This window comes from Molothrus ater, chromosome 7 (genome assembly GCF_012460135.2).
Source record: "Molothrus ater isolate BHLD 08-10-18 breed brown headed cowbird chromosome 7, BPBGC_Mater_1.1, whole genome shotgun sequence".
Taxonomy (NCBI): domain Eukaryota; kingdom Metazoa; phylum Chordata; class Aves; order Passeriformes; family Icteridae; genus Molothrus; species Molothrus ater.
Window position 1 is genome coordinate 22645288 of NC_050484.2, and position 25021 is coordinate 22670308.

Genomic DNA, 25021 nt, shown 5'->3' on the forward strand with positions numbered 1-25021 from the left:
CCTGCAGGCAGCCACCTTGTCCCATAACAGGATTTGCCTTGGAAATATCCCAGACTGCACCAAAGCTGGTCGACTTGTCTTTCTCAACAATATCTCGAAGAGCAAGGCAGTGGTGTTTAACTGGCAGATAAATGCTAAAGAAATGGTGAGTCCTCTTTGATCTACAGCCTTCCTGCCTATCTCTATTGTGCCATGAAAGGACCTTACAGCTCGATTTTCAACAAGACACTCAGTTCTAGGGAGTTGGCTTTCTACTAGGTGATGAAAGGAAAAGTGAAGGCAAGGGTTAGGACAGAGGGAACAACAGAAATTCAGAAGGGAAATCCAAAGACTTTGGTGAGGTTATATGAAGCTGGAACTACAAAATGTAATAACAAACCTCAGGACTCTGTCTGCCAGCAAAAGCCGTGTTTGTTCTTAGAATATATCAACTGCATCTCTCTCATGCCACATACCTCTGAGGAGAGGTGTGTTCCCTGTGAAGAGAAAGCACACAGGAAGGTCCCAGGACAGTGCAATAGCTCCTCTGGGTTTTTTTCTTTTTTTATTTAATTTTTTTTCTCCTCCTCCTGCCCTTCACCCAGGTGTTGGAGATTGCTCCAAAGTCAGGGGTTGTGCAGCCTGGAGAGAGTATCCCTTGCTTCATCACACTGCAACCTACAAGGAATCCCTACTTCTGCAGGATAAATCTGGTGTGTGAGGTGAGACCCAAGAGGTACCTGTCTATTACCATGGCCTGGGCATGTTATTGTGGTTCCCAAATGGCTGACCCCAGCAGTCAGCTGCCTGCTGCTTCCAGCTGAAAGAATCCTTCTCACACACTTCTCACTCCTGAAGACACCTAGCTTCATCCTTCCTGATGGTTTAAGCATCTTTCTGTCTGTGTGGCTCACTAGATGAAGTGTAATTGTGCAATGTATGGATTTGGGAGGGGAGCCCAGCTGCTAGAAGTGATGGTTTGAATGGGAATGGCTTTCAGTGGATGCCAAAGACTTGATATCTGTAAAAAACAAGTCTTGCTGCTTAATATTACTGGGGGCACAGACCAACAGTAATGTCCCCCTCAACACTTCCCAGGTTTTTTTTGGTAAGAGAGTACATCTTCTCTCTCTGAGACTTAAAATACCACTGTTTTTTCCTCTTCCTGCCACTGGAATACATGGAAAGCAAGTGGGTTTCTTCCTGGGACCTCCTGAAGGGGAGAAACAGGCATGGACTTGAGCCACAGACTGTTATTTGGAGGTCTTTTCTAGCCCTGCTCCTTTCAGTTATGGTTTGTTTCCTAGGTGTACATGCAGGAGTCCCTGGTTCAGTATGAGAGGGACCTGCGTGAGTGGGAAAAGGAGAAGGAACGGCAGGCTGTGGAATTCACCATCACAGAGAAGGACCTTGAGACTAAGAAGAAGCTAACATCTCCTTCAGTGGTAAGTGCTCTCAAAACCTTGCACCAGCTTAGCTTGGCTTAAAAAACAGCAGCCAGCGTTGACAAGAAACATTCTTTAGGAAAACGTAGGCAGTTGTTAAGAGGACATGAGACGCTGATTTGTTAAAGACCTCAAAGCTGATCTGTGGTTAGAGGAAAATGAGATCTTGTTTTCTAGCCAAGAATCATCTTACAAACTCTGAAATTTCCAGTGACCATCTGAAATTTGGAAGTGCATGAGAAGCCTTTGGAAAAACAAAGCCGATGCCTCTGGAAACCAATGGTTGGATTTTTAACCATGAATAAACACTGGAGAGAAATGTGTAGCTAGCAGTAAGAATGTGGTCTGAGTGAAGAATGGAGGATGAGATCATTGACTCTCAGCTGGCACAAAGTTTAAAAAAGATCATAAGCTTTTGTTCTTCTCTGTATCTTCCCCACGTGGTAATTCTTCTTCCCTTTTTTTATTTAATATTTTATTTTTCAGAGGTTATCAGATTCTGCTGAAACAGAATATCTTTCAAAATCCTCACCTGTGATCAGGAAATACAAGGTAAGTCAAGCCTGTCTCACTCGTGGTAGAATCAAACTGACTGCTTTAGAAAAGAGGCAAATGCTGGATATCACAGTGTGGGAGTCTGGACAGGGAGCACAGCAGGATTTGTAGCTTCAAGGCTTTGGGAGACAGACTGTTTGGAGGAGGCAGAAGAATCACACTGTCTGGCTGTGTTCTCTGGCCAGTAACTTTCCAGCTGAGGTGAATGGGAACTGAAATTGGCATCAAACATGCACCCATGACTGGAGAAAGGGGGAAAGGTTTCAAATAAGCAGAAAAAATGCACACAGACAGGGCAATTGGTATCTGTACTGGTTTCATTTTGGGGCCACAATGGAATGTGTGCCACAGCAGAAAGCAGCAGGACCCTGGCAGAATGTGGTGCAGACACCTCAAGAAGAGCTGTGCTCTGTTCCTCAGGAGAAGCTGTAGACAGGAGCTGCCTTGGTTTAAATACACAGAAAGCTTTAAAGTTCAGTTTGCCTGGTTCATCAGTTTCCACTCAAGTGCACAACTGTATGCACTGCTATAAGACAGCTTTTCCAGCAGTGGTGGGAAGGTGTGAAACAAGGTCCCAGTGAGTGCTCTGCAGAGCTACCTGGGCCCAAAGGAAGAGCCAGTGGTGCCTATAGCCATCAGCAGGATGTGCTGTGGGAATGACAGGGCTCAAAGCTAACCCAAGATGTGGAAAAATTTAGGGGAGCTGAGGGGAGGCTGGGTCTGAGAGGACTGAGGCAACAAGGAGATGCAGCTTGTTATCTCAGGAATGTCACCTCAGTGAGGCTGTAGCAGTGCTCCTGAGACCCCACGAGTGCCTTTGCAAGCCTTGCATGGTTCTGTGTGAAGAAATCAGCTCAGGGCAGCTCTAGCTTGGACTGTTTTCTCTGTGCTGTTTGGTGTGATCAGTGATACAGGTCAAAGCATTCACTGGATGAGCATAAGGATGGCTGCAGAAAGGTAAAAAACATTTCTTTTAGTCCTCTAGGGTTTTAACCTCTAGTGGTAATTTGGAGCCTGCTGTGTCTGTGTAAGGAGCAGTGCAGGCCCCTAACCTCATTCCCAGAGGTAGGACAGCCGTGTCTCAAACATCATTGAAGTCCTGCAATGCCTGAGGACTTCTCCAGATCTCTGTAGTGTCCTTCTGGCCCAGGCATCCTGGCTACTGCTCTAAGGAACTTCCCCAATCTGACTGCTAGTAATGCATCCCCAAGTTGGCCCATGTAGTGTGGCTGGGGTCAGTTCCTGGTTTCCCTTCAGGTTTGGGGGAGGACAGTTTCCCCATGGATTCCATCCATGTACATCGCTTCTCCTGCAGCACTGCCAGTGTGCTTGCAAGAGCTTCCATGGTGATGGATTGGAGAACAACAGCCCCAAGTACCTTAGGGAGACCCTGAAACCCTGTTGACATTTGGGGCTGGCACACTGGTCAGTGAGAAGGGAACAGATCTGATTTCCACTGTGGCTGCTCATGCCTGTTATCAGTACTGCGGTGCTAAGATCATTTTGACACCCAGGATCTGGTGGCTCTGCTTGCTGAGCTTTCAGCTCTCATGCCTGTGCTCAAACCTACACCAGCCTACTTGTGGCCAAAGGACCAACTATATGCTTGCCATTTCTTTCTCTCCAACAGACATTACCCCCTATTAAAAGCCAGCCTACACCCAGTCAGCCACCTGGACGCATTGAGAGGGGGCTGCCATTGGACAAAGATGCCAGCCAGGTGTGGGTCAAACCAGAGCCTCCCCCGCCCTTGTCCTTACACCTTGATGTGTCAGCCAGGTCCTATGCTATTGAGGACTTTCTCAGCAACTTTGCCTTGGATTTTCCCAGATACTTCTTGTCCCGGTAAGAGATAGAGTTTTTTGGATTGGCTGCTTCATCTGAGCCAGGGTTGCCCCATGCTCTGATATGCACTGAACTTGGTGCTCTGCTCTGCTCCTCTCCAGTGCCTCAGTATTAAGTAAGAGGTGTCTTGCTTTCCCCAGCATTAGCTGACATGACCTGTTTCTCTCCCGACCTCAACTGTCAGAGCTCAGTGTTCCTCTTTTATGACAGTGTCCCTGCTCCTGTCAGAAATACAACAGCTCCCACCCCTCCCCTGCTTGCCTGACATGCTGCTGCAGTGCTAGAAGGATGCTGGTCTTTGAGAGTTTGGTTCTGTAGTGCTGCCACTGATGGAACAACTCCTCCTTTCTCAGCCCTTACAGCTCCAAGCCCTCAGACAGCAAATTGGCGGATGGAAGTGGGCACAGAAACAGGACAGACACGGAGTGCAAACGGCTGTCCCTGGCTGCTGCTTCTAAACAAGAGCTGGAGGTGGTGACTGACATACTCACAGGTGTCATCAGGTGTGTGCTCCTTCACCCTCACCTGGTTTGGAGCCCCTGTCCTCCAGAGAATGATTGCAGCATGGTCAACCCTCTGCTAATCCTGGAGGAATCTGTGCACTCTCGTTGCCAGAATGGGGGATCCACCTGCTAAAAGCTGTCTTGGGGACTATGAGCTCAGATCCTGGAGTGACAGCCAAGGCAGGGGCTTCCTCCCCAGCCAGGGGCTGAGCCCATCTTTCCAGAGTTCTCAGGAACCAAGGAACTCTACCTTGTGATCTTAGAAACAGGCTGCATTGGGGTACACCTATTCAGTTTGTGAGCTCCTCCAATGTAAAGAACCAGCACTGGGGAAACAGAGGTAGTTTCACTGGCTCAAGACCTCTTGCTGCTTCCCTTAGGCCCAGAAAGCAAGAAGGTACAGACTAAACACTGACATCAGTCAGTGATTTCCTCTGCTTTGTGGTGTCTTGTAATAATCCTCTGAGTCATACAGATAGTCAATTTGCTGAAACTTATCCTTTATTTTCCTCTTCCTAGGAGCCTCTTGGAGAACGGCCACTTCCAGAAGTCAGTGAGAAAAATTGAAGATGAGCCTATTCCATATTTCTCCCAGTTCCAGTCTGCAAAATCAGCAGAGCTCCAGGACAGTAGACAGGGCTCCCCAACCCCCTCCAGAGTCTCTGCTTCCACAGATCTTGACCATGAGAAGGATGGAGAGAGGAGAAAAATGAGTCAGGAAGCCTCTCCCAGTGATTTGCCAGAGTCTAGCGAGACTTTTCACCATAAGCAGTTGAGGGTAAAGGAGATAATAAGTAGGTGAGGAAGGGCTCAAAGCCAAGAGCTGCACAGTCAAGAGAGCCATGGCAGCACACTGCCTGGCCAGAAATCCATTTCTCCTCCAGCCCTGCAGCATTTCTGCGGGTGTGTTATGTGTTGTCTGGGTGGAAGTGGATGCTAGCCCACCGAGCCACCCTCTCCCAAATGTGGTTTGTGGGGAGAGATGGTTTACTGTGTCTGGGGTTGAGCTGTGGGCACTGCCAGGAGGCTGGTAGTGAATGATGTCTACTCTCAGGCACGCTAGGCCACATTAGACATTGGGGTGCAGTATGTACTTACCTTACCTTTTATTTTCACTGCAGTATTTCACCACCTTGCATTTGCTGTGGCTGCTCCCTTGTACACTGCTACAAGCTTCAAGCATTATTCACTCATAGCAGCTACAGCACAGCTTGGAGGGAGAAACCAGTTAAACTATGGTCACCAAGCTTTGTCTAAGGTCAGGGCCTGACACCAGCTGGTGACAGTTCTGGGACAAGGGTCAGCAACCCATTGTTCAAGTCTTTGGTTCATTGGTCTCAGCGTGTAGGAAACAGTGTGTGCTCCACTGCTGTGCCTGATGATTCCTGGCAGGAGTCACAGCAAGCAACCTGCCTTATCTGCTTTCTGATAGCTGTCCTCTGCTGTACTTCTGTCCTTCTAGGCAGCCAGCTGTTGGGAACCTCGTGGAGCTGCTGCTGGAAAACACACTGCAGAATATCATGATCGAAGCCAGTCGTGGGGAGGTGGTGCTGACAGCCCAGCCCAGGGTCATTGCTTTACCCCCCAGTGCCTCCCAAAGGTAGCAGAGTGTATCTGTGCTCTGGTGGGGGACAGGACCTGTCCTTAACATGTCAGGCTGAAGCACAGCCCATTTTCTAGACCATGTAGGTTGGCTGAATCCCTGCCTATCAATGCCAAGGCTGCCTGTGCAAAACAAAGAATCCACTCCCAAAGTCCCTGCCCCCTCTTGGCTTGTCCTGAGCCACAGAGCAGAGGTGGTAACAGTACAGCCTATCTGTGGACCTGAGACCCTCATAGAGCTCTGGGGCAGGGCCCTATGTGGGAATGGCTGGCCTGAGGCACTGGAGAGCCTAGCACAAGGATGGTCCTTTGGGAAAAGGGGTCAAGGAGCAGGCAGCACAGCCTCTGACAGCAGAAAAGGAGCAAAGCTGTCATAGTCCAAGGAGGTGTGGGATCTAGTTAGACTGAGGGAATGGCCACTGGTGGGGAAAGTAGATTTGACCTGAGTGAAAAGCATATGGGTTTGCCCGAGCTTGGGCAGAAGTGCAGAGAGATAGGATTGAGGGTTAATGGAGGAGGGTTGTTGGATGTAGATGTCATCTCCAGAGCTGCCATCTCTTTTTCAGAATCACCAGCCCTGCATCCCCACCCTCAAGAGTGTAGCTGCTGGGTACTGTGCTGCTTAAGCTCCTCAAGCACATCAGCTCTCTCCATTCTTCATCCCTGTGATGTCCTGAGCAACTCGGACCCTCCCACACCATGGCCTTAGCTCAGCATGCTGGCTTTCTCTGAGGAGGTATGTCTTGATTATGTTCTCAGCACTGATTTGAATCCTCTGGCAGCTCCACGGCAGAGTTCATGAGATCTCTCCTTTCTGTGGCTGGCCACATCATCGGAGAAGAACCCTATGCTACAGGGAGCACATGGACAACCACTATGACATTTCCCACTATCCTCAGTCTGTACTGGCTGAGAGGAGTGGAATCTGCTTTGGAATGTAGCTGAGGAAGGACTGACATCTGGGCAATGAGGTGATGGCATCAGCAGGATGCAGGTACTGAATCCTCCTCCCCTCCTTGCTCTGAGGGGGCAGCTGCAGCACAATCAGTACACACAGCAACCCAATAAAACCAACTTGACCTTCAGACACTGACACCGTGTGTAACGTACATAACTCATGCATCTGGGCTTGTGAGCTCTGGACAAGGTCTTCCTTTTCCAAACTGCAAGGCTGTCACCTAGGGAAGGGGATCCTCTCAGCCCTGGCTTGGCCTGGAGAGTCTGTCGGGCTGTAAGGTGTGTCACAGTGAAGGAGCATGTTTGTCACAGCCGGGAGGTGGCAGCGTGAGTTGTGAGAAATCCCAGTGGCCAGCACAGAGCAGGCTGGTGCTGGCTTCCAGCTGTTGCTCCCAGGCAGGAGCTGCAGGATGGCTGTGCCAGGCAGTGGGCTGCATTTGCAGCATATCCCCTGTTCTGCCATACCACTATGGACTCCGCAGCATGGGGCTCATGCAGCCCCCCAGCTCTGGTGAGGGTGCAGCTTTGGTGTGTCTCTCAAACCCTCATGTCTTGTTTCCCAGTGCCAGGACCTAGCCAAGACCAGAGATGCCTCTTCTTCCCTCACATCCTAAGAGAAGACTGTGCAAAAGGCACTGTGGAGGGTTTTTCCCCCACTCAGCAGAGGGTAGTTGCCTGCTGTGCCTGGGATACTGTGGCTCAGCCAGCTTCACCCCAGCACTCCTCTCTGTGCAGGGGCCCTGCCTGCGTAACCATTACTAACCCCCAGGGCTGAGCTGTTCCTGTTGTCAGCGATACAGCAGAGGCACTGCCAGCTCCTGAACTCAGCCTGAGTGCCTGGGGCCTTCACATGGGTCCTGGATCCTTCTCATGAGAAGTGCAAACCCTTTCCTCCCTTCCCAACACTCTGCGTGCCAGGTATCCTACATCACAGCAGTCTTTCTGTACTCCTCTGGCCTTTGGCTAGTGCTGAACAGGTAATGCAGAACCACTTCCTTCCTCCACAGCTCAGGGCAGCAGCAGGGCCTGGCTGTTCAGTCCACTTGGACTGATTCTCCTTGGTCCAGGCTCCTCGCTAGGATTTGCTCACTGCAGATGCTCTGTTGTCCTGCAACAGAGTTCCCAAATGGATAGCAAAGGCAGGGGCAGAAACCTCACTGTTGCCCGAAAGCAGATCGAATCCAGCTACCCAAGGGCAGCATGGAGCAGTGAAGACAGGGTCAGTCCATTTGTCCATCCTCAGACGTGCTGTGTGATCACAGCAGCTGCACCATTGCATCCACTACCTGGAGGAGCTGACATGGGAAATGCTGTGTGTTAGTCTGGTGTAACACCCAAAAACAAATGGACACAGCACGAGTGCCATCAAATGTGCAGGGACTTTTTTTATGCCAATAAAGCTCTTGTTCTCCCCACCTTCCTGTGCTCCCAGCCTGGACCTGGAGAAAACAGTGCTCACACTGTACTTGCCTGTTGGAGCACTATTAGAGGGAAATTCACTTGTTTGATAAGCATCACTCTAGTAGGAGAGATCTCAAAGATGATGCCTTAAAAAAAGGTGAGTCAGGGAAACAGATTTGAGAGCTATTTACACCTGTGTGAGAGAAATTTTTCTTCTCTCAGCTCTTATTAGGGGCTGTGAGATGGTCATGTGTCACCTCTGTTGTAGGTCTTTGTTGACTGTCAACCAGAACCACTCTGAGTGCACTAAGCAAAGAGAGTAGCAGCTGTCACACACTTTACTTCTTTTATCCTCATCCTAAAATATAAATGCACCGAGGCAGCCCCTTTCCAAGGTTGGGGAAATTCCCAATTCCTCTTTTCAGGCTGGGAACTAGACCCTGACCCTGGTTTTGGAAAACACTTCAACGTGTGACCGAACCACATCACTGTCCTGTTAGCAAAGAGAGACAGCAGCACTCCCAGATAGTGCTGGGGGTGAGCTCTGCTTAGTGTGGATGTTCTCACCCGGGGGCTTCTCTCTCACTTGGATCTTTGGGGCAATGGGGAGGGGAGGGCAGAGATGTGCAGAGCTGGCAGGGAGGGACTTTCTCTTAGCAGGAGGTTTTGTTGGTAGCCACTGCCAAGGGCTATGAACTTGTGGGACTATAGACTCACAGCCCAGCTCAGCACCCAAAAGAGGGCAGAAGTCCTGTTTCTGCTAATGGCATCTGGGGCTCAGGCAGAAGGAAGTTTGAGCTTGTTGTACTGTCTCCCAGGGCTGGATTTGGCCCCTGCCCAACAGAGCACATCTCTCCAACAGAAATACTGTAGGTACAGGCCCTGCTTCTTCCCACTGGTGTTTGGGCAGTGAAATGGATGATGTTCCCACGGGACTGCTCCCGGCAGGGACACAGCCAGCACGCCTATGGCTGAGCACGAGCTTGGCAAGCCAATGGGACTCCCCCTCTCCTTGTGGGAATTATCGGGAGCACTCAGTCATCAGGCAGTTAATGCACCACACAACAGGAGCTTTCTTCTTGGCTGTTACTGCTGGCTCCCAGGGAGGGCTGAAATGGCCTTGGGGCAGGTGGGCAACAGAAGCTATCCTGAATCCCATTAAAACATTTAACACCTGCTGAATCGTGCTATTGTTTGGGAGATAAAGGGAAGGGAACAAAACTGCTCTTGGGCTTCCCTGACAGAGTGTCTGTCCCATTGCAGCTGGGGAGCCTGAATCTCCTGCAAAGTCCCACTTGGTGGGTCTCTGTGTCAGTGTGAGGAAGACAGCAGTGTTAGGGGACAAAGAATCAACCATTCCCTGGCTGGAACCATCCCCTTCTCCCTCTGTACAAGGAACCTGGAAAAGTCCTGCCCTGACCAGCTTGCAGTGTCTGAAGAGCAAAAGTGTGAGGGTGTGTGGTGATCCTTCCAAAACCCTTGGCAAAGCTGGACAGATCCTTCACCCCTGGCCTCCTGTCTCCGAGGCACTGGGCTTTGCTGGCTCAGCTGTGTCACTTTGGTGCTTGGGATTGGGAGCCATGCTCAGGCCAGGCCAGGGCACCATGCTGGCTCCTGATGGACACAAGAGGTGCTCTGCTGTGAGCTAGTCAGTCCTCAAGGGACACTGAGGCAGCACAAGCCCTGGGCTGCTGCAAGAGGAGGCTGAGGCTGCCTTTCCAAGGCCAGCCCTACTAAGAGCTCAGTTCAGGTGCTGCCCACCTGCCTGACAGGGAAGGGCACAAACTGGTAAATGCTGCCCCCGAGATGCCAGAACAGAAGCAAGACATTCCCCAGGGTAGCAGTGCCGTGCAGGGCACTCTACAAGCTCAAGGGACCTGCTTTACTCGTGTTTTCTGTAAATCAGCCCTGCAAGGACAATATTTGCTGCTATTTAGTGAATGGTGGGGCCCTCCCTGCCCTTGCAGGAGAGAAGCTGGGGTGAAAGAGCATTTCTGACACAGCATATAGGCTTGGAGATGTCTACTGGCACTGCAGCAGCACCTGTGGTATTTGGGGTTTTTTGCTTCTCCAGAAAGAGAGGGCAGTCTATGCCAGGAGCTGCAGCTCTGCTATGCTGGTGTGTGCCAGGGCAGGGAGGGGTGGGAGTCCTGTCCAGCACAATTCCCATACCAGGAAAGGAGAAATATGTAAGTCCAAGCATCACAGCCTGTACAGCATCAAAAGGAGGGGGAACATCACACTTCTTCACGTCATCCCAACTCAGAGTATTGGTAGTATTGCATTTCCTTTGCTGCCAAAACTATTGAAAAAGGACCAGGATGAGCAAGGGCAGCATGTTGGCATCACTCCAGCCAGGCCTGGGGGACCCCAGGCTGCAGAGGCAGCAGCAGGCAGGAGGGATAGAGCCTGCCTTTCAAAATCGCGAGTGTGAGAGGGTTAAGTCTCCTAGGAAGAAGAACTGGGGGGCAGTGGCTGCTAAGGATCTGCCACTATGCTCTTACATTTGGAATCCATTTACTGCAGCCTGCAAGTACACTCCAGCTCTGGAGGGAGCAATGGTTTCTAAAGCACACCCAGGACAAACTCCTGCAGGTGTACACCGTGGGGGTTAAAGCAGCGTTACCCCCTCCCCACCCACAAACACACCCATCTGCACAAACAAACAGGCCACTGCACTTGCACAAAGGAGCTTCTCCTGCCACTGCTGCTGCGCTTCATGCTCTGTTATCCGAGGAGCTGTGGGTGCCAGAGTAACTGGGAGAGAGATCCCAGCTCCGGCTGGCTCTGGCTGAGATCAGCACAGGGCTGCCAGGGCTGAGCACCATGGCTGGGCACTGGAGGAGTGTCCAAACTTCTCCTGGCTTCCATGAGCTCTGCTCCCAGAGCCAGCACAGGCTCGTCTGCACTGGTTAACCAGCTGGGCAGTGACACAGCTGGGACACAAGGGTGCTGTGACTCAGGGATGCAGTGACCCACAGGGAAGCATGTGCACATGGAGTGAAACACATCCCGTTCCAGCTGCTGCGTTAGGACAGCTGGCTCCCGGCCTGTGTGGCCATGCAGGGAGCACTCCCAAAGAGTGTTGCTCCCAAAGTTTTGTTGAGCTGTGCTTTGCTGCCTAGCTCAGAAGTCTGTGCATTGCTCTAAAAGACATGTGAGCATTGCACTGGTGTGCCATGGGGTTTTTCAGCATGAGTGGGGGGATTGGGGTAAGAACAAGGAAGACTTTTCTATCACTGGCACTCAGACGGCTTGGGGTAGGCACTAGATTTCTTTTTCTGCCCTGAGACTTCACAACTCCCTGCCTTTTCAGCAGCCCAAAACAATGCAAGTAACTAACTCACTGCTATCCTAGGGCTGCCCAGGGAGAGTATCCTCACACCTGCTTCCCCTGGCCCCCTGCTCTCCTCTCATCTCTGCTGCAAAGTGAGCCAGGCAGGTGGGTGGAAAAGTGACAGCTGGTGTTGTTCCAGTGCAGGTTAATGAATGTCTCCTCCTCTCCCCCTCACCTCCTCCTCCCCAGCACCCCAGAACCCAGGCTCCTGGCTCCTATCAGCCCATCAGGCTCCCATTAACAAAGGCAGCCCTGGAGAGTTTGCATAGAGACCTGCTCTGCCTCTAATCTAGGTGGGCTAATCGCCTCCCTTGCCCAGCCTGCCTTCCCTGGGTCAATATTTGCTCTGAGCAAACACAGAGCTGTGACAGGTGTGCTGGGGAGAAGGCTCGCTGCCGCCAGCCCAGCCCTCCTGCCTGTCTCTGCTCAGTCACATCTCTCCGGCCCCCCGATCACCGGCCAGCCAGCGCTATTTTTATCGGGACTATAAAAGCCCCATCCAGCCAGCGTCACCCTCATTTTCTGCCTGTGAGCCAGCGGGGGAAGGCGAAGCCACTCACCTGACAGCTGCCAGCGTGTCACCAGAGCCAGGTGAGCTGCTAGAGCCCAGCACAGCTTGGCCAGGATCCTGCCTGCCTGGCTGGGAACAGGGTACTGGGCATGGAGAACATCCTGGGGGCTTTCCCGAGACAAGGGCTGGCAGTCCGGTCACACAGCCGAACTCCTGGGAAGGAAGGGGACGGGCTCGGGGGACACCGTCCAGCCTGTCCCCTTTCCTTAACTCTTCTCTCTCACCTGTGTTTTCCAATAGTTTCTGGTCCCCTCCCCTCCTCCATTTACTTTCTTTCTTTCTTCCTTCCTTCCTTTCTTCCCTGTTCTCCACTCTGCCATGCCAGTTAACCTGCCCCTGCTCTGTTTGGCTTTCCCAGGCAGCAGGTGTCAAGCATCCACTTTCCAGACTTTACCCCCGGAGGAGCCGGTTTGGAGTAGCATGTGCAGCAAAGGACACCCAGCCTGAAAGGACCCAGCTCGGGAGGAAGGGGCTGCCGGCAGCCCAGGGCAGAGCACCCCTCCAGCCCAACACTGTCCCAAGTCGGAGCATCTCTGCACTTGCCTGGCGTCGAGCCCCACGTGCAATACCTGACCTGAACGTTTTGTTCGTTCGGCTCGCGTTAGGCAGGTCCAGCCCATCTGCAGGCGTACGGCTGCAGGCGCTCACCCGACCCCGCCGCAGCCGCTGCAGCGCGGAGGGAGCACTCGCCTGCCTGCAGCTGCTGCGGGCCACACGGACACACAGCCTGCGTGCCACACGGACACCCGGTGTGTGTGCGGAGCAAAGGGCACCGGGGCCGCGCACAGCACGCAGTCTCACCCAAACACACGCGGCAGTGAGCAGCCAGTGCACACAGATGAAGCAATCCACACATAGCATGCAGGAACGCCATGGAACTGACCCATGGCACTGTGGGACCCAGGTGACAGTGGTACACTCGGCCTTTCTGGCACTCAGCTTTGTAGGCTGGACTCGTGTCCATGTGCCCACGGCATGGCAGGCACATGTAATGCGCTAGGCACACACATCCTGCCTGTGTGGCTGACTGCTGCTTGGAGCAGCCTACTGGGGAAGGGCAGCCTGGCCCTGGCAGCACTGCAGAGCCATGGCAGGCACACAGAGCCCTGGCACGGTGCTGGCCAAGGGTGGAGTTTGGCAGGCTCTGCCAAGCGCCCAGGTAGGTCTCAATGGTCTGCTGGCACCAAGGGAGCTTTAGCTGCTGACAGAGAAGCAGCAGGAGGGAGGGCAGGAGCAGGCAGCAGGGAGCAGGGCAGAGGATGAGGGGTGTCACATCTGTTCTCGCCTCCCCCTGCCTTGATTCACTCCCAGGACCTGCACTTCCCAGCCCTTCCAGGACTGACTGCCCAGGGCAGGTGTTTCTTGTTGTTCACCTGAAGCCTGTGGGCCAGGTGCCAGATCCTGCTGGTGGCAATCCTCCTGCCTATGCCTGCTGTGGAAGGGTATGGGGGTGGTGCTGGCAAGCCGGTGGGTCTCTTCCAGGACAGCCCTGCTCACTGCCTGCCCTGCTCTCCAAGCACAAGTGCTTGACCTGGACTCCTGTCCCATCCCTCTCCCCCAGCAGCCAGAGAAGACATTCAGAGCTTGGGGCTGCTCCTAGCTCCATGGAGGCTGCAGGGAGTCATGGAGACCTAGGAGATAGGACAGCAGTAAACCTGCTTTCCTCCCACCTCAGAGTATTTTTTGGGAATGGAAAGATCCCTCACCTCCCTACTGTATATGCCTGGCTCTGCCTGTGATTTCTCTGCCAGCCCTGAGCTGCTTCTGCCCTGCTCTCAGGCACAGGCACTTCCGTAGCACAGCATCCAGTTCTGGTCCTGCTGTGCTCAGGGATGCTCTGAGTTTACAGCTGGATCCTGAGCCCATCTGCAGCCTCTCTGCAAACACCAAAAAGGCTCAGCCCATCCACCCAGTGTGGATGGAGCAGAGGTTGGAGTGAAGGAGCTCAGGTGTGCTAAGGGACAGGATGATTCCTGCTGCTTTCCCTCACCCCAATGCAGCTATGCACAGGACAAAGCTCAGCAGCACTGGTCCCAGAGCAGGAGAGTCCTGTTGCCTCCTTGGAGAGCCCCTGCAAGGGGCAGAGATGAGGCACCTCCTAGGCTTCCTGCTTGGGCAGACGCTTTGGGAAGTTTCCATCAGGTGGTGTAGGTAGGGGCCAAAATCAAAGAGCATCTCCAAGGTTGCCGCGCTCCCTGCATCCCTCCAGAGCTAAGGGTACATCCCAGCCTGGGAACAGCCCCAGCACAATGCAGTGATTGGCCACAATGCAGATCATTGTGGTCATGGGCCCTTGGGGCTGTGTCTCCAGGCTCTGTGTCCCCTGCTACCAATCCTGGCAAAGTTGAAAAGCTGAGAAAGCACAACACATCCCCCAATATGCACAACCCTCTGCAGCTGCCCTGCTCAGGCTGGGATCAAACAGAACATGATTAATAACTCTGAGCAAAGCCAGACCCTGCTGTCCATGTGCTCCAGTGGCTGCACGTGTGTCCCTGTGGGGGCAGAGCCTGGTGGAGATGGTATCAGGCAGAGCAAGGCTGTGAAATGCAGCCATGCCGCCTCTGCCTTCACCTGCCTGCTCCAGCTCCTCTGGGCTGTCTGTGCCCTGGCTTGCTTGTCCCCCTGCCACCTTCCCAGCTGCAGTCACTGCCCCAGCTCTGCCAGCCCAGTGGCACTGGGAAGCTGTGAAACCCTTCCAAGGTGGGATGGCCCCCAGCAGCCACACTGCCCTGAGGGCTGTGTTACCTGGGGAATGACTCTGGCAGGATTGGCACCCAAGGGTGAGCTGCTCCTCACAACAGGCAGAGCCAGAGGCATTAAACACCCACTTTTACATGTCAGAGCCAGTGCTGGTGCCGTGGGTACCGAGGCTGGCATGGGATGGGGCACAGCAGGGTATTGCTGTCTGTGCTGGGTGGTGCTGTTCCCCAAACAAACCCCAGGCTCTGCATGGCCAGTGGCATGGCTCTGGGGACCTTGGGGCCTGGGCTGGGGATTTCCGTGGCACAGCTCCTCACCAGGAGGATTTGCATGGAGAGGGCAGGGTGCAGGAGGAGCACTGGGGAGCTGCAAGTGCCCAGGTTTGGATTTACACACAGGTGTAGTTTCACCCAGGTGTGTATGTGCATGCATGCCTGTGTATTTGCATAGGTGTGTGTGCCCTCCCTGGCAGGCAGGGCAGAGCTGGTGCATCCATGTCCTGTGTGTGCCCATGTATGTGTTCTGCTGAGATGAACAGTGCTGGCCATGCCCCTGCTGTGCTTGCTGCTCTGTTTCCTGGTGTGTGCAGCTGAAGGTATGGGTGGGAGCAGAGGTGTTCACTGCTGCTGGCAGCCTCTGGGCTGCTCATGTCCTGCCCAGCCCGGATGGGGTGTGCCATCCTGGGGCAAGCCCTGCTTTACTTCAGGATGTGGGAGAGGCAGCTGGTTGCCCTCAGCAAACCAGTGCCCCAGCAGGGACCAGCCCCCAGGGCTGTGTGGGCACCTCAGGGGCTGAGAACCAGGGTGGTGTGAGCATCCCTAGACCTCATCTGACCCCACTCAGCCTCTTTGGCACATCTCTGCTGTGCCTGAAGGAGGTGCCCAGGCAGAGCAGGAGCTCCCCGCCCCTCAAAGTCTGTCCCAGCACCACTGTGGGCTCCCAGACAGTTTGCACAAGGAGACAGGCTGCCTGTGATGCTGGGGATGAGCTAATGTTGGCTCCAGCCTGCTCCTGGCATGGCCAGGCCTGGGGCAGAGAGCATAAGGACTGTCCTCACTCTGTGTTGGGGTCCTGCACTCTCCTTGCCAGGCTTCAGATACTGTCACCAGGCAATGAATCCACCCCACACACCACCCCCAGCTGAAGACAATAAGCAGAGGCAGTCTTCAGTCTGCCTGGGCTCTGGGGCAAGCTTATCCCCCTCTGTCAGACAGAGTGGATGGGAGAGGTGGGTCCCAGGCATGGATCTGAATTCTGCTGTGGTGAAACTACAGGAATTCTGCATACTCCAACCCATTCCTGGCTGTGGGAAGTATCAGGGACAGCATAGGTACAGCCTGGCATCCTCCCCCCTGCACCCACAGACCACTGGGATGAGGGGACATTTTTTACAATTGCCCCCAAAAATGTTTTTGAAGGCCCATTAGAGAAGGGAATAAGGGAGGGCCCTGATGAATTACTTGAGATGCTGGGGGAAAACACCCAGAGCTTATACTGGTCCTGCATGTTGGGGCACATCAGCCCCATCCTCCCAGAGGGCCTCCAGGGAAGGGGTGAGTGGTGGGGCTCCTCTGTCCCAGCCCATGGCTCTAGGAAGTGTGTGGGCAGCCTGCCAGGGGATGGACACTGAGCAGGCTGCCAGGGCTGCTGCTCCTGGCCCAGCTATTGCTGGCTCCAGGAGCCCTGAGGCAGCTGAGGCAGGATGTTCTGTTCCTGTGGCAGCGCCTGGCTCAGCCCCCACCTGTGCTGATCCTCAAAGCTGCTGGAGGAGGGGACCCACCACCGCCAACCTTTCCATCCACTGAGTGAGTGAGCATCACCCAGCTTGGGGTGCCTGCCACTGCAGACGTGGCCAACAGGGCAGTGCAGGAGAACTGGGGTGGAGTGGGACCTTGGCCAGGTGCCAGCTGAGCTGGTATCCCCTGGCTCTGAGGCTGCCGGGGGCTGCCAGCCTTAATCTTGCACTCTGCACCTCCATGACAGCATCCTAGCTGCTATAGGGAAAGCTGGCACCTGGGAAGCTGTGCTCACCCCGTGGTGTCCCTCCAAAATGACACAATGTACTGAAGGACAGCAGCTGCCTCCAGACCAGGCTGGGTGTGGGCTGCCCCGTGCTCCCCTGTCTCCACCACAGCAGCCCTGGGACTGGTCTGCACTGGGGACTCTCTGAGGACCAGCCAGCTTCTCCAGCACACTGAAGCTATGGGGTGCCCTGGAGGTGCCAGGCTGAGACACAAGCAGAAAGAAGGTCACAGTGGCTGGCACCAGCAGGCTCCCTTCCAGGTCAGGATCTGGAGCAGAGGAGCAGACACTGCCTCCTCTGCCCCAGTGCCTGGCATCTCTGACTGGGTAGGGTGTGACAGAGGGGACACCTCAGGCTGAAAGGGACATGCCACCCTGGGTTCCCTTTTGGTTCTGTGCTGCTGTCAGTTCCCCAGCAGGGCTGGGCTCAGCTGGGGAGCAGCCTTTGCCAGCTGCTCACACCCAGGCTGTAATCCACAGGCAGGAGGTAAGCAGCTGGTGGAGCCTCTCTGACCTTCAGGTGGGATTAGTCCCCATGGGAACAGTGGGGAGCAGGCAGGTGAGGCCACAGCTCCCCTGGCAGCTCGTGGGGACTGAGCACACCCCCATGTGGGGACAGCCAGGCTCGGGTGGTGAATGGGTGGCACGGGGTGAGCCTGCGTCCCTGGGAGCATCCTTGTCTTGGAGGGCTGCTGCAGGTGCACCCCCAGAGCCGTGCATGCCACAGGGCAGGGTGGGCACAGCCCCACAAGGAGGGGGTGAGCAGCGTGCCTGGGGTGGTGCCAGGGGCACAGAACAGCTGGCAGCCCACGGTGTGCATGTGCACCTGCGTGGGAGCTAATCCCTGCAACATCTGCCAGGCTCCTGCTGTCCTGGGGTTCCTGGCTGCAGGGGTGGCATGGCTGCGTGCACAGGGGACAGGTGCCTGTGGGGCAGCTGGCAAGTGCCAGGGCTCCCTGTGTGAGGCAGTGCCTGTGGGGAGGCTCCTGTGGCAGATGTGTGCTGTACACTTATGGCTCATGTGGCCAGCAAAGCTTCTGGAGGGGACAAGTGGCACTGGGGATCCCAGCAACCCTTTTGGCTCTGGGATCCAGGATTCACAGGTGGAAGAAGGGGTTTTGGCTGGGATTAACCAGTCCTGGTGTGGCCATGTTCAGAGCAGCCCTGAAGCACAGGTGACTGTAGAGAGAAGGAGGGTGTTTGCATCCTTGTCGAGGAGGATGGTTTCCCACAGAAATGAGGCTGGGGGAGAAAGCAGAGGAAAAAGGAAGCAATGGGGCTGTGTGGGGGCAATGACACACCACCCCTGATCTAATCAGCCAGACCCTGCAAATAAAAGCCACCTGTTTTGGCCCTGACAGCAGGAAGCCATCCCTAGAACAAACAGAGCACCAGGCAACTGGAAGAAAGACAAACAGGGGCCGGCACCAGCTCCATCTGCTCCTGTTGGGCCCAGCCCCCAGACCTCCAGCCCCCGGAGTGCTGGTCCAGCCCCCCAGCTGGGCTGGGGAGAAGGAGAGAGCAGCTAGAGGTCCTTGCAGGGTGTGACCAGGGCTCAGCCCATGGTGCCAGCCAGGTGGACCACACACAGCTGTGCTGCCTTGGCCAGCCTGCCCAGATATTCCATCAATGGGTACAGTCGTATTGCCACAGACACGGCATCAGCCTCAGGGCTCCCGGGCAGCACCTGCCTCACCTCTCTCGTGGCTGGCTGACCTTCAGCCTGCTCGGCTCCCCCAGCTGTGCACTGTCCTGGGACCAGTGCCTGCCCAAGGCACGGGGTACAGCCCCACGGTCTGGGCTTGGCAGGGAGCACTTGGGTGCCCTTGTGCTCCCACCGTGCCCCCGGGCCACCACGCTGTGCCCAGTGGCACTGAGAAACATGATCTGTTTTGCTAGTGCAGGGAACAAGCTGAGCTGGGAGCTACGAGGGGCCCTTATTAAATTAGCCTATGCAGGAGGCCCTGGGCGAGTGCTGAGCAGCTCCCACAGCCAGCATTAGCAGCTGCCCTTGAGCAGAGTCACTGCCTGCCCCCGCACCAGCCTGCCTCTGCCCCTGGCCCCAGATGGGCAGGGCTGGCTGGGGGCTTGCAGTGACCTAGCCAGGGGATGCTGGCTGGGGACAGAGACCACCTGGAGATGGCCCAGGGAGGACAGGCTGCATCAGCACTCTGGGATGCAGCCAGGGACGTCTCCTTGTGAGTGACCCCACTGATCCTGTGCCCTGATGTGGCTGTGGCTCCCACGTGGCTGCCCTGAATGTACCAAGCAGGAGGTGAAGCACTTTCCAGTGAGTACAACATGCTGAGGAACAAGGGAGGGGCACAGTCTGCATCTGGGTTTCTCCTCTGCACCATTCACCTTCCAGTGCTTTTATCCAAATGTTGCATGGGGATGGCTGAGTGGCTGGCATGCTCCTCGTGGCACAGCCCCAGTGCCCCACAGATGCTGTAGCACACCATACAGTCACCCACACATGCACATCCTATAACAGCTTGCAGCATCCCACATATTCTGTGGTGCCTCATGTGCTGGGGCTCTGTAATACACCCCACAGTGCCCTGCACCTCAGAGTCCCCAGCTGCCCTCATCCTCAAGCACCCCAAAGTAACCAGTGCCCCACAGCTCTGTGCTCACAGCCCAGGCAAGGGGGGCAGCAACGTGGGGAGACCCTGCAGTGCACTAGTTCTGCATCTTGCCTCACCTTTGCCAAAGTGTTGACTTCCCTAAATCCTGCCCAGACTGTCTCCCAGCACTTTGAGAGATGTCCCCAGGCCACCAGGCTGCACCAGAGTGCTCTTCCTTCTCCAGGGAGCATCCCTATCCTTCCCTCCACCTTCTGCTTCCCCAGACAGCTCCAAGAGCATCTCCTCCTCCCTGCTAGGAGCACTTCAGGCAACGCAAGCTGAGGGTCGCCTCCCCAGCGCCTGTCCCTTGCCAAGGGCCACTAATGTCCCTGAGCTGAGCGTGCTCCAACCGCTGCCAGGCTGCACCCTCTGCTGGGACCCGCAGGCATCGGCGCGGATTCGCACCGAGCCTCGGGGCCGTCGAGCAGTGGGGAGGTCACGAAGGGGACCCCCAAGTCCTGCCCCCAGCCCGTCCTTGCTGTCACTCCTCAGTCCCCGATTCTTGTTGATGCCATGCGTACTAACACCACCTCCAGCTGCTCACACTGCATTCTCCATAACCAACAATGTCCGGGTCTCTTGTGATGCTGACCCCACGCCCAGGACCCCCAGAAGGGCTGGAGTTTTCCTGGGAAGGTTTGTGGTGCTGTGGTCCGGCCCTTGCCCAGTGGCCAGCGTGGCACCTGCCCAGCTGAAGGTGGGGAGTGCCCAGCCTCACCACAGACTACACAGGATGCTGCAAGGAACAGCTGCCTAGACACCCAGGATTTCACAGCTCAACAGGGCCTACTTCCTCATTTCCAGCCTGTGCTGGCCCCATCCATCCCAGGTCCTGGTAGGAGCCACTGGGGATAGCTGCATGGCATGGTGCAGTTCCAGGCAGGGCTGCTCCTGTCCAGGCGAAGGACACAGCTCTGTCCCGAAGCCGGTCCCCTCCTGCTGTGCACAGTGTCCCTTGCCCCTGTGGGAGGTGAGTGGGAGCACAGGGAGCTCTTTCTCAAGCCAGGGGAAATGCTCAGGGCATTACAAGCATGTAACTGGAGTCCATTAGCACCCAGTCTGCAGCCAGCGCAGGAATCCCTGCAGGGCTGGCTGGAAGGCTGGAAAAGGAGCCCATGGTGGCAGAGTCCCACATGGAGGGGCAGAAGCAGCCCCAAATAAGCCCTGTGTTCCAGCGTGAGGACATCAGTGCCCCTCGGCTCCCAGATGGTAAATCCCCACTTCACCCTGGCACCTCCTTCCCACCAGCCTCAACCCTGGCAGAGGCTGCGGGTGCCCTGGGAAAGGCTGGCTCCCTAATCCCTGGGCCAAGCGGGGACATTGTCCGGGGGCAGAAAGGAAAGCGGCGCGTCAGGCCCTTTGCCCATTGTGCCCTGAGCCCCTGCGCAAACACAGCCCAGCACTTTCATTGTCAGCCTGGCCGGGCGCGGGGGGGCCGCTCTCGCCACACTGCCTAAGTGGAATGGACAGCCGGAGTCTGGGCCGGGTGAGCCGCCCGTGCCCCCGTCCCCTGCCTGCTGACACAGCGCCCTGGCCGCCGCACCATCGGCGCTCCAGCGCCCGCTATAAAGGGCCACAGGAGAAGCCGGCGCCGGCACCGCCACCTCCGCCTCTGTGCCCTGCCCTCCGACCAAGTAAGTACCAGGCTGTGAGCCCCCAGACCCCCGTGCACAGGCGCTGCCCCGCTCCCTTCGCCCCACAGCAAGCCCCCCAGCCAGCCAACGCTCACCCTGGGGAAGGGCAAGTGGCGGGGCGCTGTGTGCCACAGCGGGCAGGAGGGACCCTGGCAGGAGGGATGGAGGAGCCGGGCTGCTCTGCCTCGGGGCTACACCCGCATCTGAGCTGCGGTCACCGCCGCCTCCCAGCAGTGCCACCGCACCCAGATGACTCCCGGAGCCACGGCAGGGAGCTTGGGAGAAGAAAAACTGAGGCAGTCCTGGGTACATCACATGGAGAGATGGGGCATTGCAAATTTTCCCTGCAACCTGGGGCTCACTGGACAAAGATCCCCCAGCACCGAAGGAAAGGGAATGGGAAATGTCCCCATGCCAGCCAGTGGGGAGGGCAAGGGGCCAGTGGCATGGGGTGTGTGAGGGCAGTGCCACCAGCATCCCAGGCGCAGCAGCAGGCAGGAGGGTGGCTGGGGGCTGGTGGTGGGCACCTGCCCTGGGGTGATCCGTGGGGCTCTGCCAGCAGCCGGGAGACCCGTATGACCAGCAGTGAAGCCATGGACACCCTGGGGCAGTACAAGATCACGGTGTGGGAGGAGGAGAACTTCCAGGGCAAGCGCTGCGAGTTCCTCATGGAGTGCCCCAGCATCATGGAGCGCGGCTTCCGCAAGATCCGCTCCATCAAGGTGGAGTCTGGCCCGTAAGTGCCCCGCCGGCCCCGCGGCCCCTTGGCACGCCCCGCTCCAGCAAACCCGCTGCTCCCAGGGCACTCTTGGGAGCTGCTAGGGAGCCAGAACACCCGAGTTCTTCCTCAGCTATGACACAGCCTCATCGTGAGACCTCCCTTCTTGTGCTCCTTGTGTTTTCCCATCTGCTAGTCAGGGAGACCTTAACAAGGCAAGGCGTAGGTTGGAGGCAATGATGTGGCTCTGGAGAGAGGGGCCCCACTTTCAAAAGGGACATTTTCTGCTAGCAAGGACCCCAGCATCTGTGACAGACCCATAACCTGGCAGGAAGTCTCTGTCCCCTGCCCAGGAAGGAGAAGCTGACCCCTGACTGATCCTGGGGACTGTGTCACACATTCCTGAGGGTTTTCCTCCTCTTCTTTCCAGCTGGGTAGGCTTCGAGTACCCTGAGTACCAGGGACAGCAGTTTATCCTGGAGAAGGGTGACTATCCCCGGTGGGAGGCCTGGAGCGGGAACAGTGGCTACCGGACCGAGCACCTCCTCTCCTTCCGGCCTGTCAAATGCGCAGTGAGTTACTGGGACCCCACAGGGGGAGGGCTCAGGGCAGGCAGAGCCTCCTCCAGGTAGCCCAGCATGGAGGCAATGTGGGACAGACTGGAGGATGACTTAGATGGACCATGGGATGGAGGGGTGAGGTGTTCACAGAGGTACATGTGAAGTGGAGGAGTAGCCACACCCACCAGCTCCCATCTCCCTGCAAAGATCCTGGGATGCTTTCTAGGTCTAAAATTTAGCCTGAACCACAATTCCAGCTCTTTGTGCTTTGGAGAGCCACCTGCCAGGCTGGGGTCCCAAGGCCTTGTCCCCCAGCCCTGATTCCCGGGGCTGGGATGAACAGAGAGGAGCTGGCAGGACCTCAGGGATGCTCGGAGTGCGGGCCCGTCCCCTCCCAGCGCGGGTAGCTGGGGCGTGCCCAGGCAGCCGCGGCTCTATCGCTCCATCTGCAGAGACACCGCTGCTCGCAGCAGCGGCACGTCTGCGCCTCCGAGCGGGGGGTCCCCCCCCAACTTTTAATAATCACCAGGCAGATATGTTCAGGCTTTAATAAAGGGGATGCGATAAGATCACTCCTTGCTGGCAGGACTGCTCCTCGGTGCAGATAGATGCATGTGGGGGCTGGGCACGGGGGACAGTGCTGCATCTCTCAGTGTCCCAGCCATTAACCCCACCGTGTCCAGCACCCAGAAAGGTCCCACATAGCTGAGGGGACCTCTCTCAGCATCCTGCTTTGCCCTGAACTTTCCTGCAGCCTTGGGGAGTTGTGGTGATGCTGAGGGCAGCAGTCCGTGTGGGTCCAGAGGTTGTAGCCACTAACTCTCACTAACAGCTGTGCATTGGGACCACAGGGACATGAGAGCAGCATCCTTGGGGCAGTTCTGGGGTGTCCCAGTGGGGGGGTGCCAGGCTGAGGGACATCCCCATGCATTGCACCAAAGCTGCTCACGATCCCAGGCCTCTCAAAGTGTCTTGGTGTGTGTCACACTGATGCCACATCCCTATCCATGGGCAAGGCAACCCACTCCTGCTGACCTCCAGCTCTGTCTCTCTGCAGAACCACAATGACAGCAAAGTCATCCTCTACGAGGCTGAGAACTTCCAGGGTCACAAGTTTGAGCTGAGTGACGACTATCCCTCGCTGCAGGCCATGGGCTGGGGCAACAAGGAGGTGGCATCCATCAAAGTGAACGCCGGAGCGTGAGTGCAGCCAGCGGGGCAGGGACTGGGGGTGCCAAGAGCAGAGGCTCAGAAGCACCTCCTTGCATAAAACACCTCCATAAACCCCACAATGTGGAAGGGGGACCCCCTCAAAAAAGGGATGCATTCCTGCTACCTTTTCCTTGAAAATACAAGCCATTGGGTATTTTCTGTCCCTCTCCTCCCAAGGCAAGCAGAGGGATGGGATGGGATGGGATGGGATGGGATGGGATGGGATGGGATGGGATGGGATGGGATGGGATGGGATGGGATGGGATGGGATGGGATGATTTGGCTTGGGGCTCTGAGCCAAGGCTCTGCCTGCAGGTGGGTGGCATACCAGTACCCGGGATACAGGGGCTACCAGTACGTGCTGGAGCGGGACAGACAGAACGGCGAGTTCAAGAAGTACAATGAATACAGCAGCCAGGCCCACACCAACCAGATCCAATCCATCCGCCGCGTCCAGCACTGAACTGGGGCAGGGCTGTGTGCCCTGCAGCCTCCAGGCTGCTGTGCAATAGACCTCTATCCGGTAGCAAATAAAGGCATTTGTCAAAAAAAAAGAGTGCTCCTGCCTCTGCTCGGCTCCTTGGGGGGCTGCCATGCTGGGAGGACCATGGTGGCAACCTGGAAGGTTTCCCCTTCCCCAGCAGTTTTGGGCTCATGGCCAGCTCCACCCTGGGCTGAGCTCTCTGCACCCCACCTCTCATCCATGCACAGTTCCACTGCTGTGGTGTTCTGGCTGGGAAAATGGGAACTTACTGGGCAAAGGGAGCACTGGAGGTGGGAGAGGACACCAAGAGGGTTGTGCCCTGGGAAGAGGCATCCAGCAGGGTTGTACCCTGGGTTCTCCTCCCAGGATCAATGCCAGGGAAATTGATTGCTACAAAGTCTGCAAACCAAGGTCCCCTTCCTCTGCACCCCTCTGGAAGAGAGAAGGGGGTCCCTGCCTGCTGTGGGCCTGGGAAGGAGGAAGAACATAGGGGTCATTTGGGGCAGGACAGGACTCTGACAACACATGGGGCAGCCACAGCTGTGTCAGGCTTGGGGGCACTGGCACAGAGGGGCTGGGCAGGAGGTGGCTGTGCAGGGGGAGGTCTGAGGGTAGCGTTCCACAGGTGGTAGGGGCCTGGCTTGATGCTCACAGGTGTGTGCGTGTCCTCCTCCTCCAGCCTTGCCACGCCAGCATATCCGTGCCAGTATCCGGCTCCGGGACACTGGGAGCCCCACCCAGCCTCCTCCTCCTCCTCCTCCAGCACTCTTTCCCAGCCTCCTCCTCTTCCATCTGGCTCTGAACATTCCTGGGGTGTGGGCTACCCATCCCAAGGTGCTCCCTGCACCCAGCACATTGCTTCTTCC

General features: G+C 56.1%; 2 protein-coding genes across 2 annotated transcripts in view; both read left to right on the forward strand.

Moving 5' to 3' along the window:
* Window positions 1-7022, forward strand: part of CFAP65 (cilia and flagella associated protein 65) — a 31964-nt gene extending 24942 nt beyond the window's left edge. The window contains exons 25-33 of the mRNA XM_036386508.1: window positions 8-145; window positions 585-701; window positions 1287-1424; window positions 1911-1976; window positions 3610-3824; window positions 4178-4327; window positions 4847-5125; window positions 5790-5927; window positions 6496-7022. Coding sequence (XP_036242401.1) covers window positions 8-145; window positions 585-701; window positions 1287-1424; window positions 1911-1976; window positions 3610-3824; window positions 4178-4327; window positions 4847-5125; window positions 5790-5927; window positions 6496-6532 — 1278 coding nt within the window. The 3' untranslated portion in view covers window positions 6533-7022. The remainder of the gene's footprint in view (window positions 1-7; window positions 146-584; window positions 702-1286; window positions 1425-1910; window positions 1977-3609; window positions 3825-4177; window positions 4328-4846; window positions 5126-5789; window positions 5928-6495) is intronic.
* A 10565-nt stretch (window positions 7023-17587) lies between these two features.
* CRYBA2 (crystallin beta A2) lies at window positions 17588-24134 on the forward strand. Its single transcript, XM_036386513.1, has 5 exons — window positions 17588-17611; window positions 21751-21917; window positions 22330-22471; window positions 23517-23659; window positions 23987-24134. Exons 2-5 carry the CDS (start codon window positions 21757-21759, stop codon window positions 24132-24134), a joined length of 594 nt encoding a protein of 197 aa, XP_036242406.1. The 5' UTR covers window positions 17588-17611; window positions 21751-21756.
* Window positions 24135-25021: the final 887 nt, after the last annotated feature.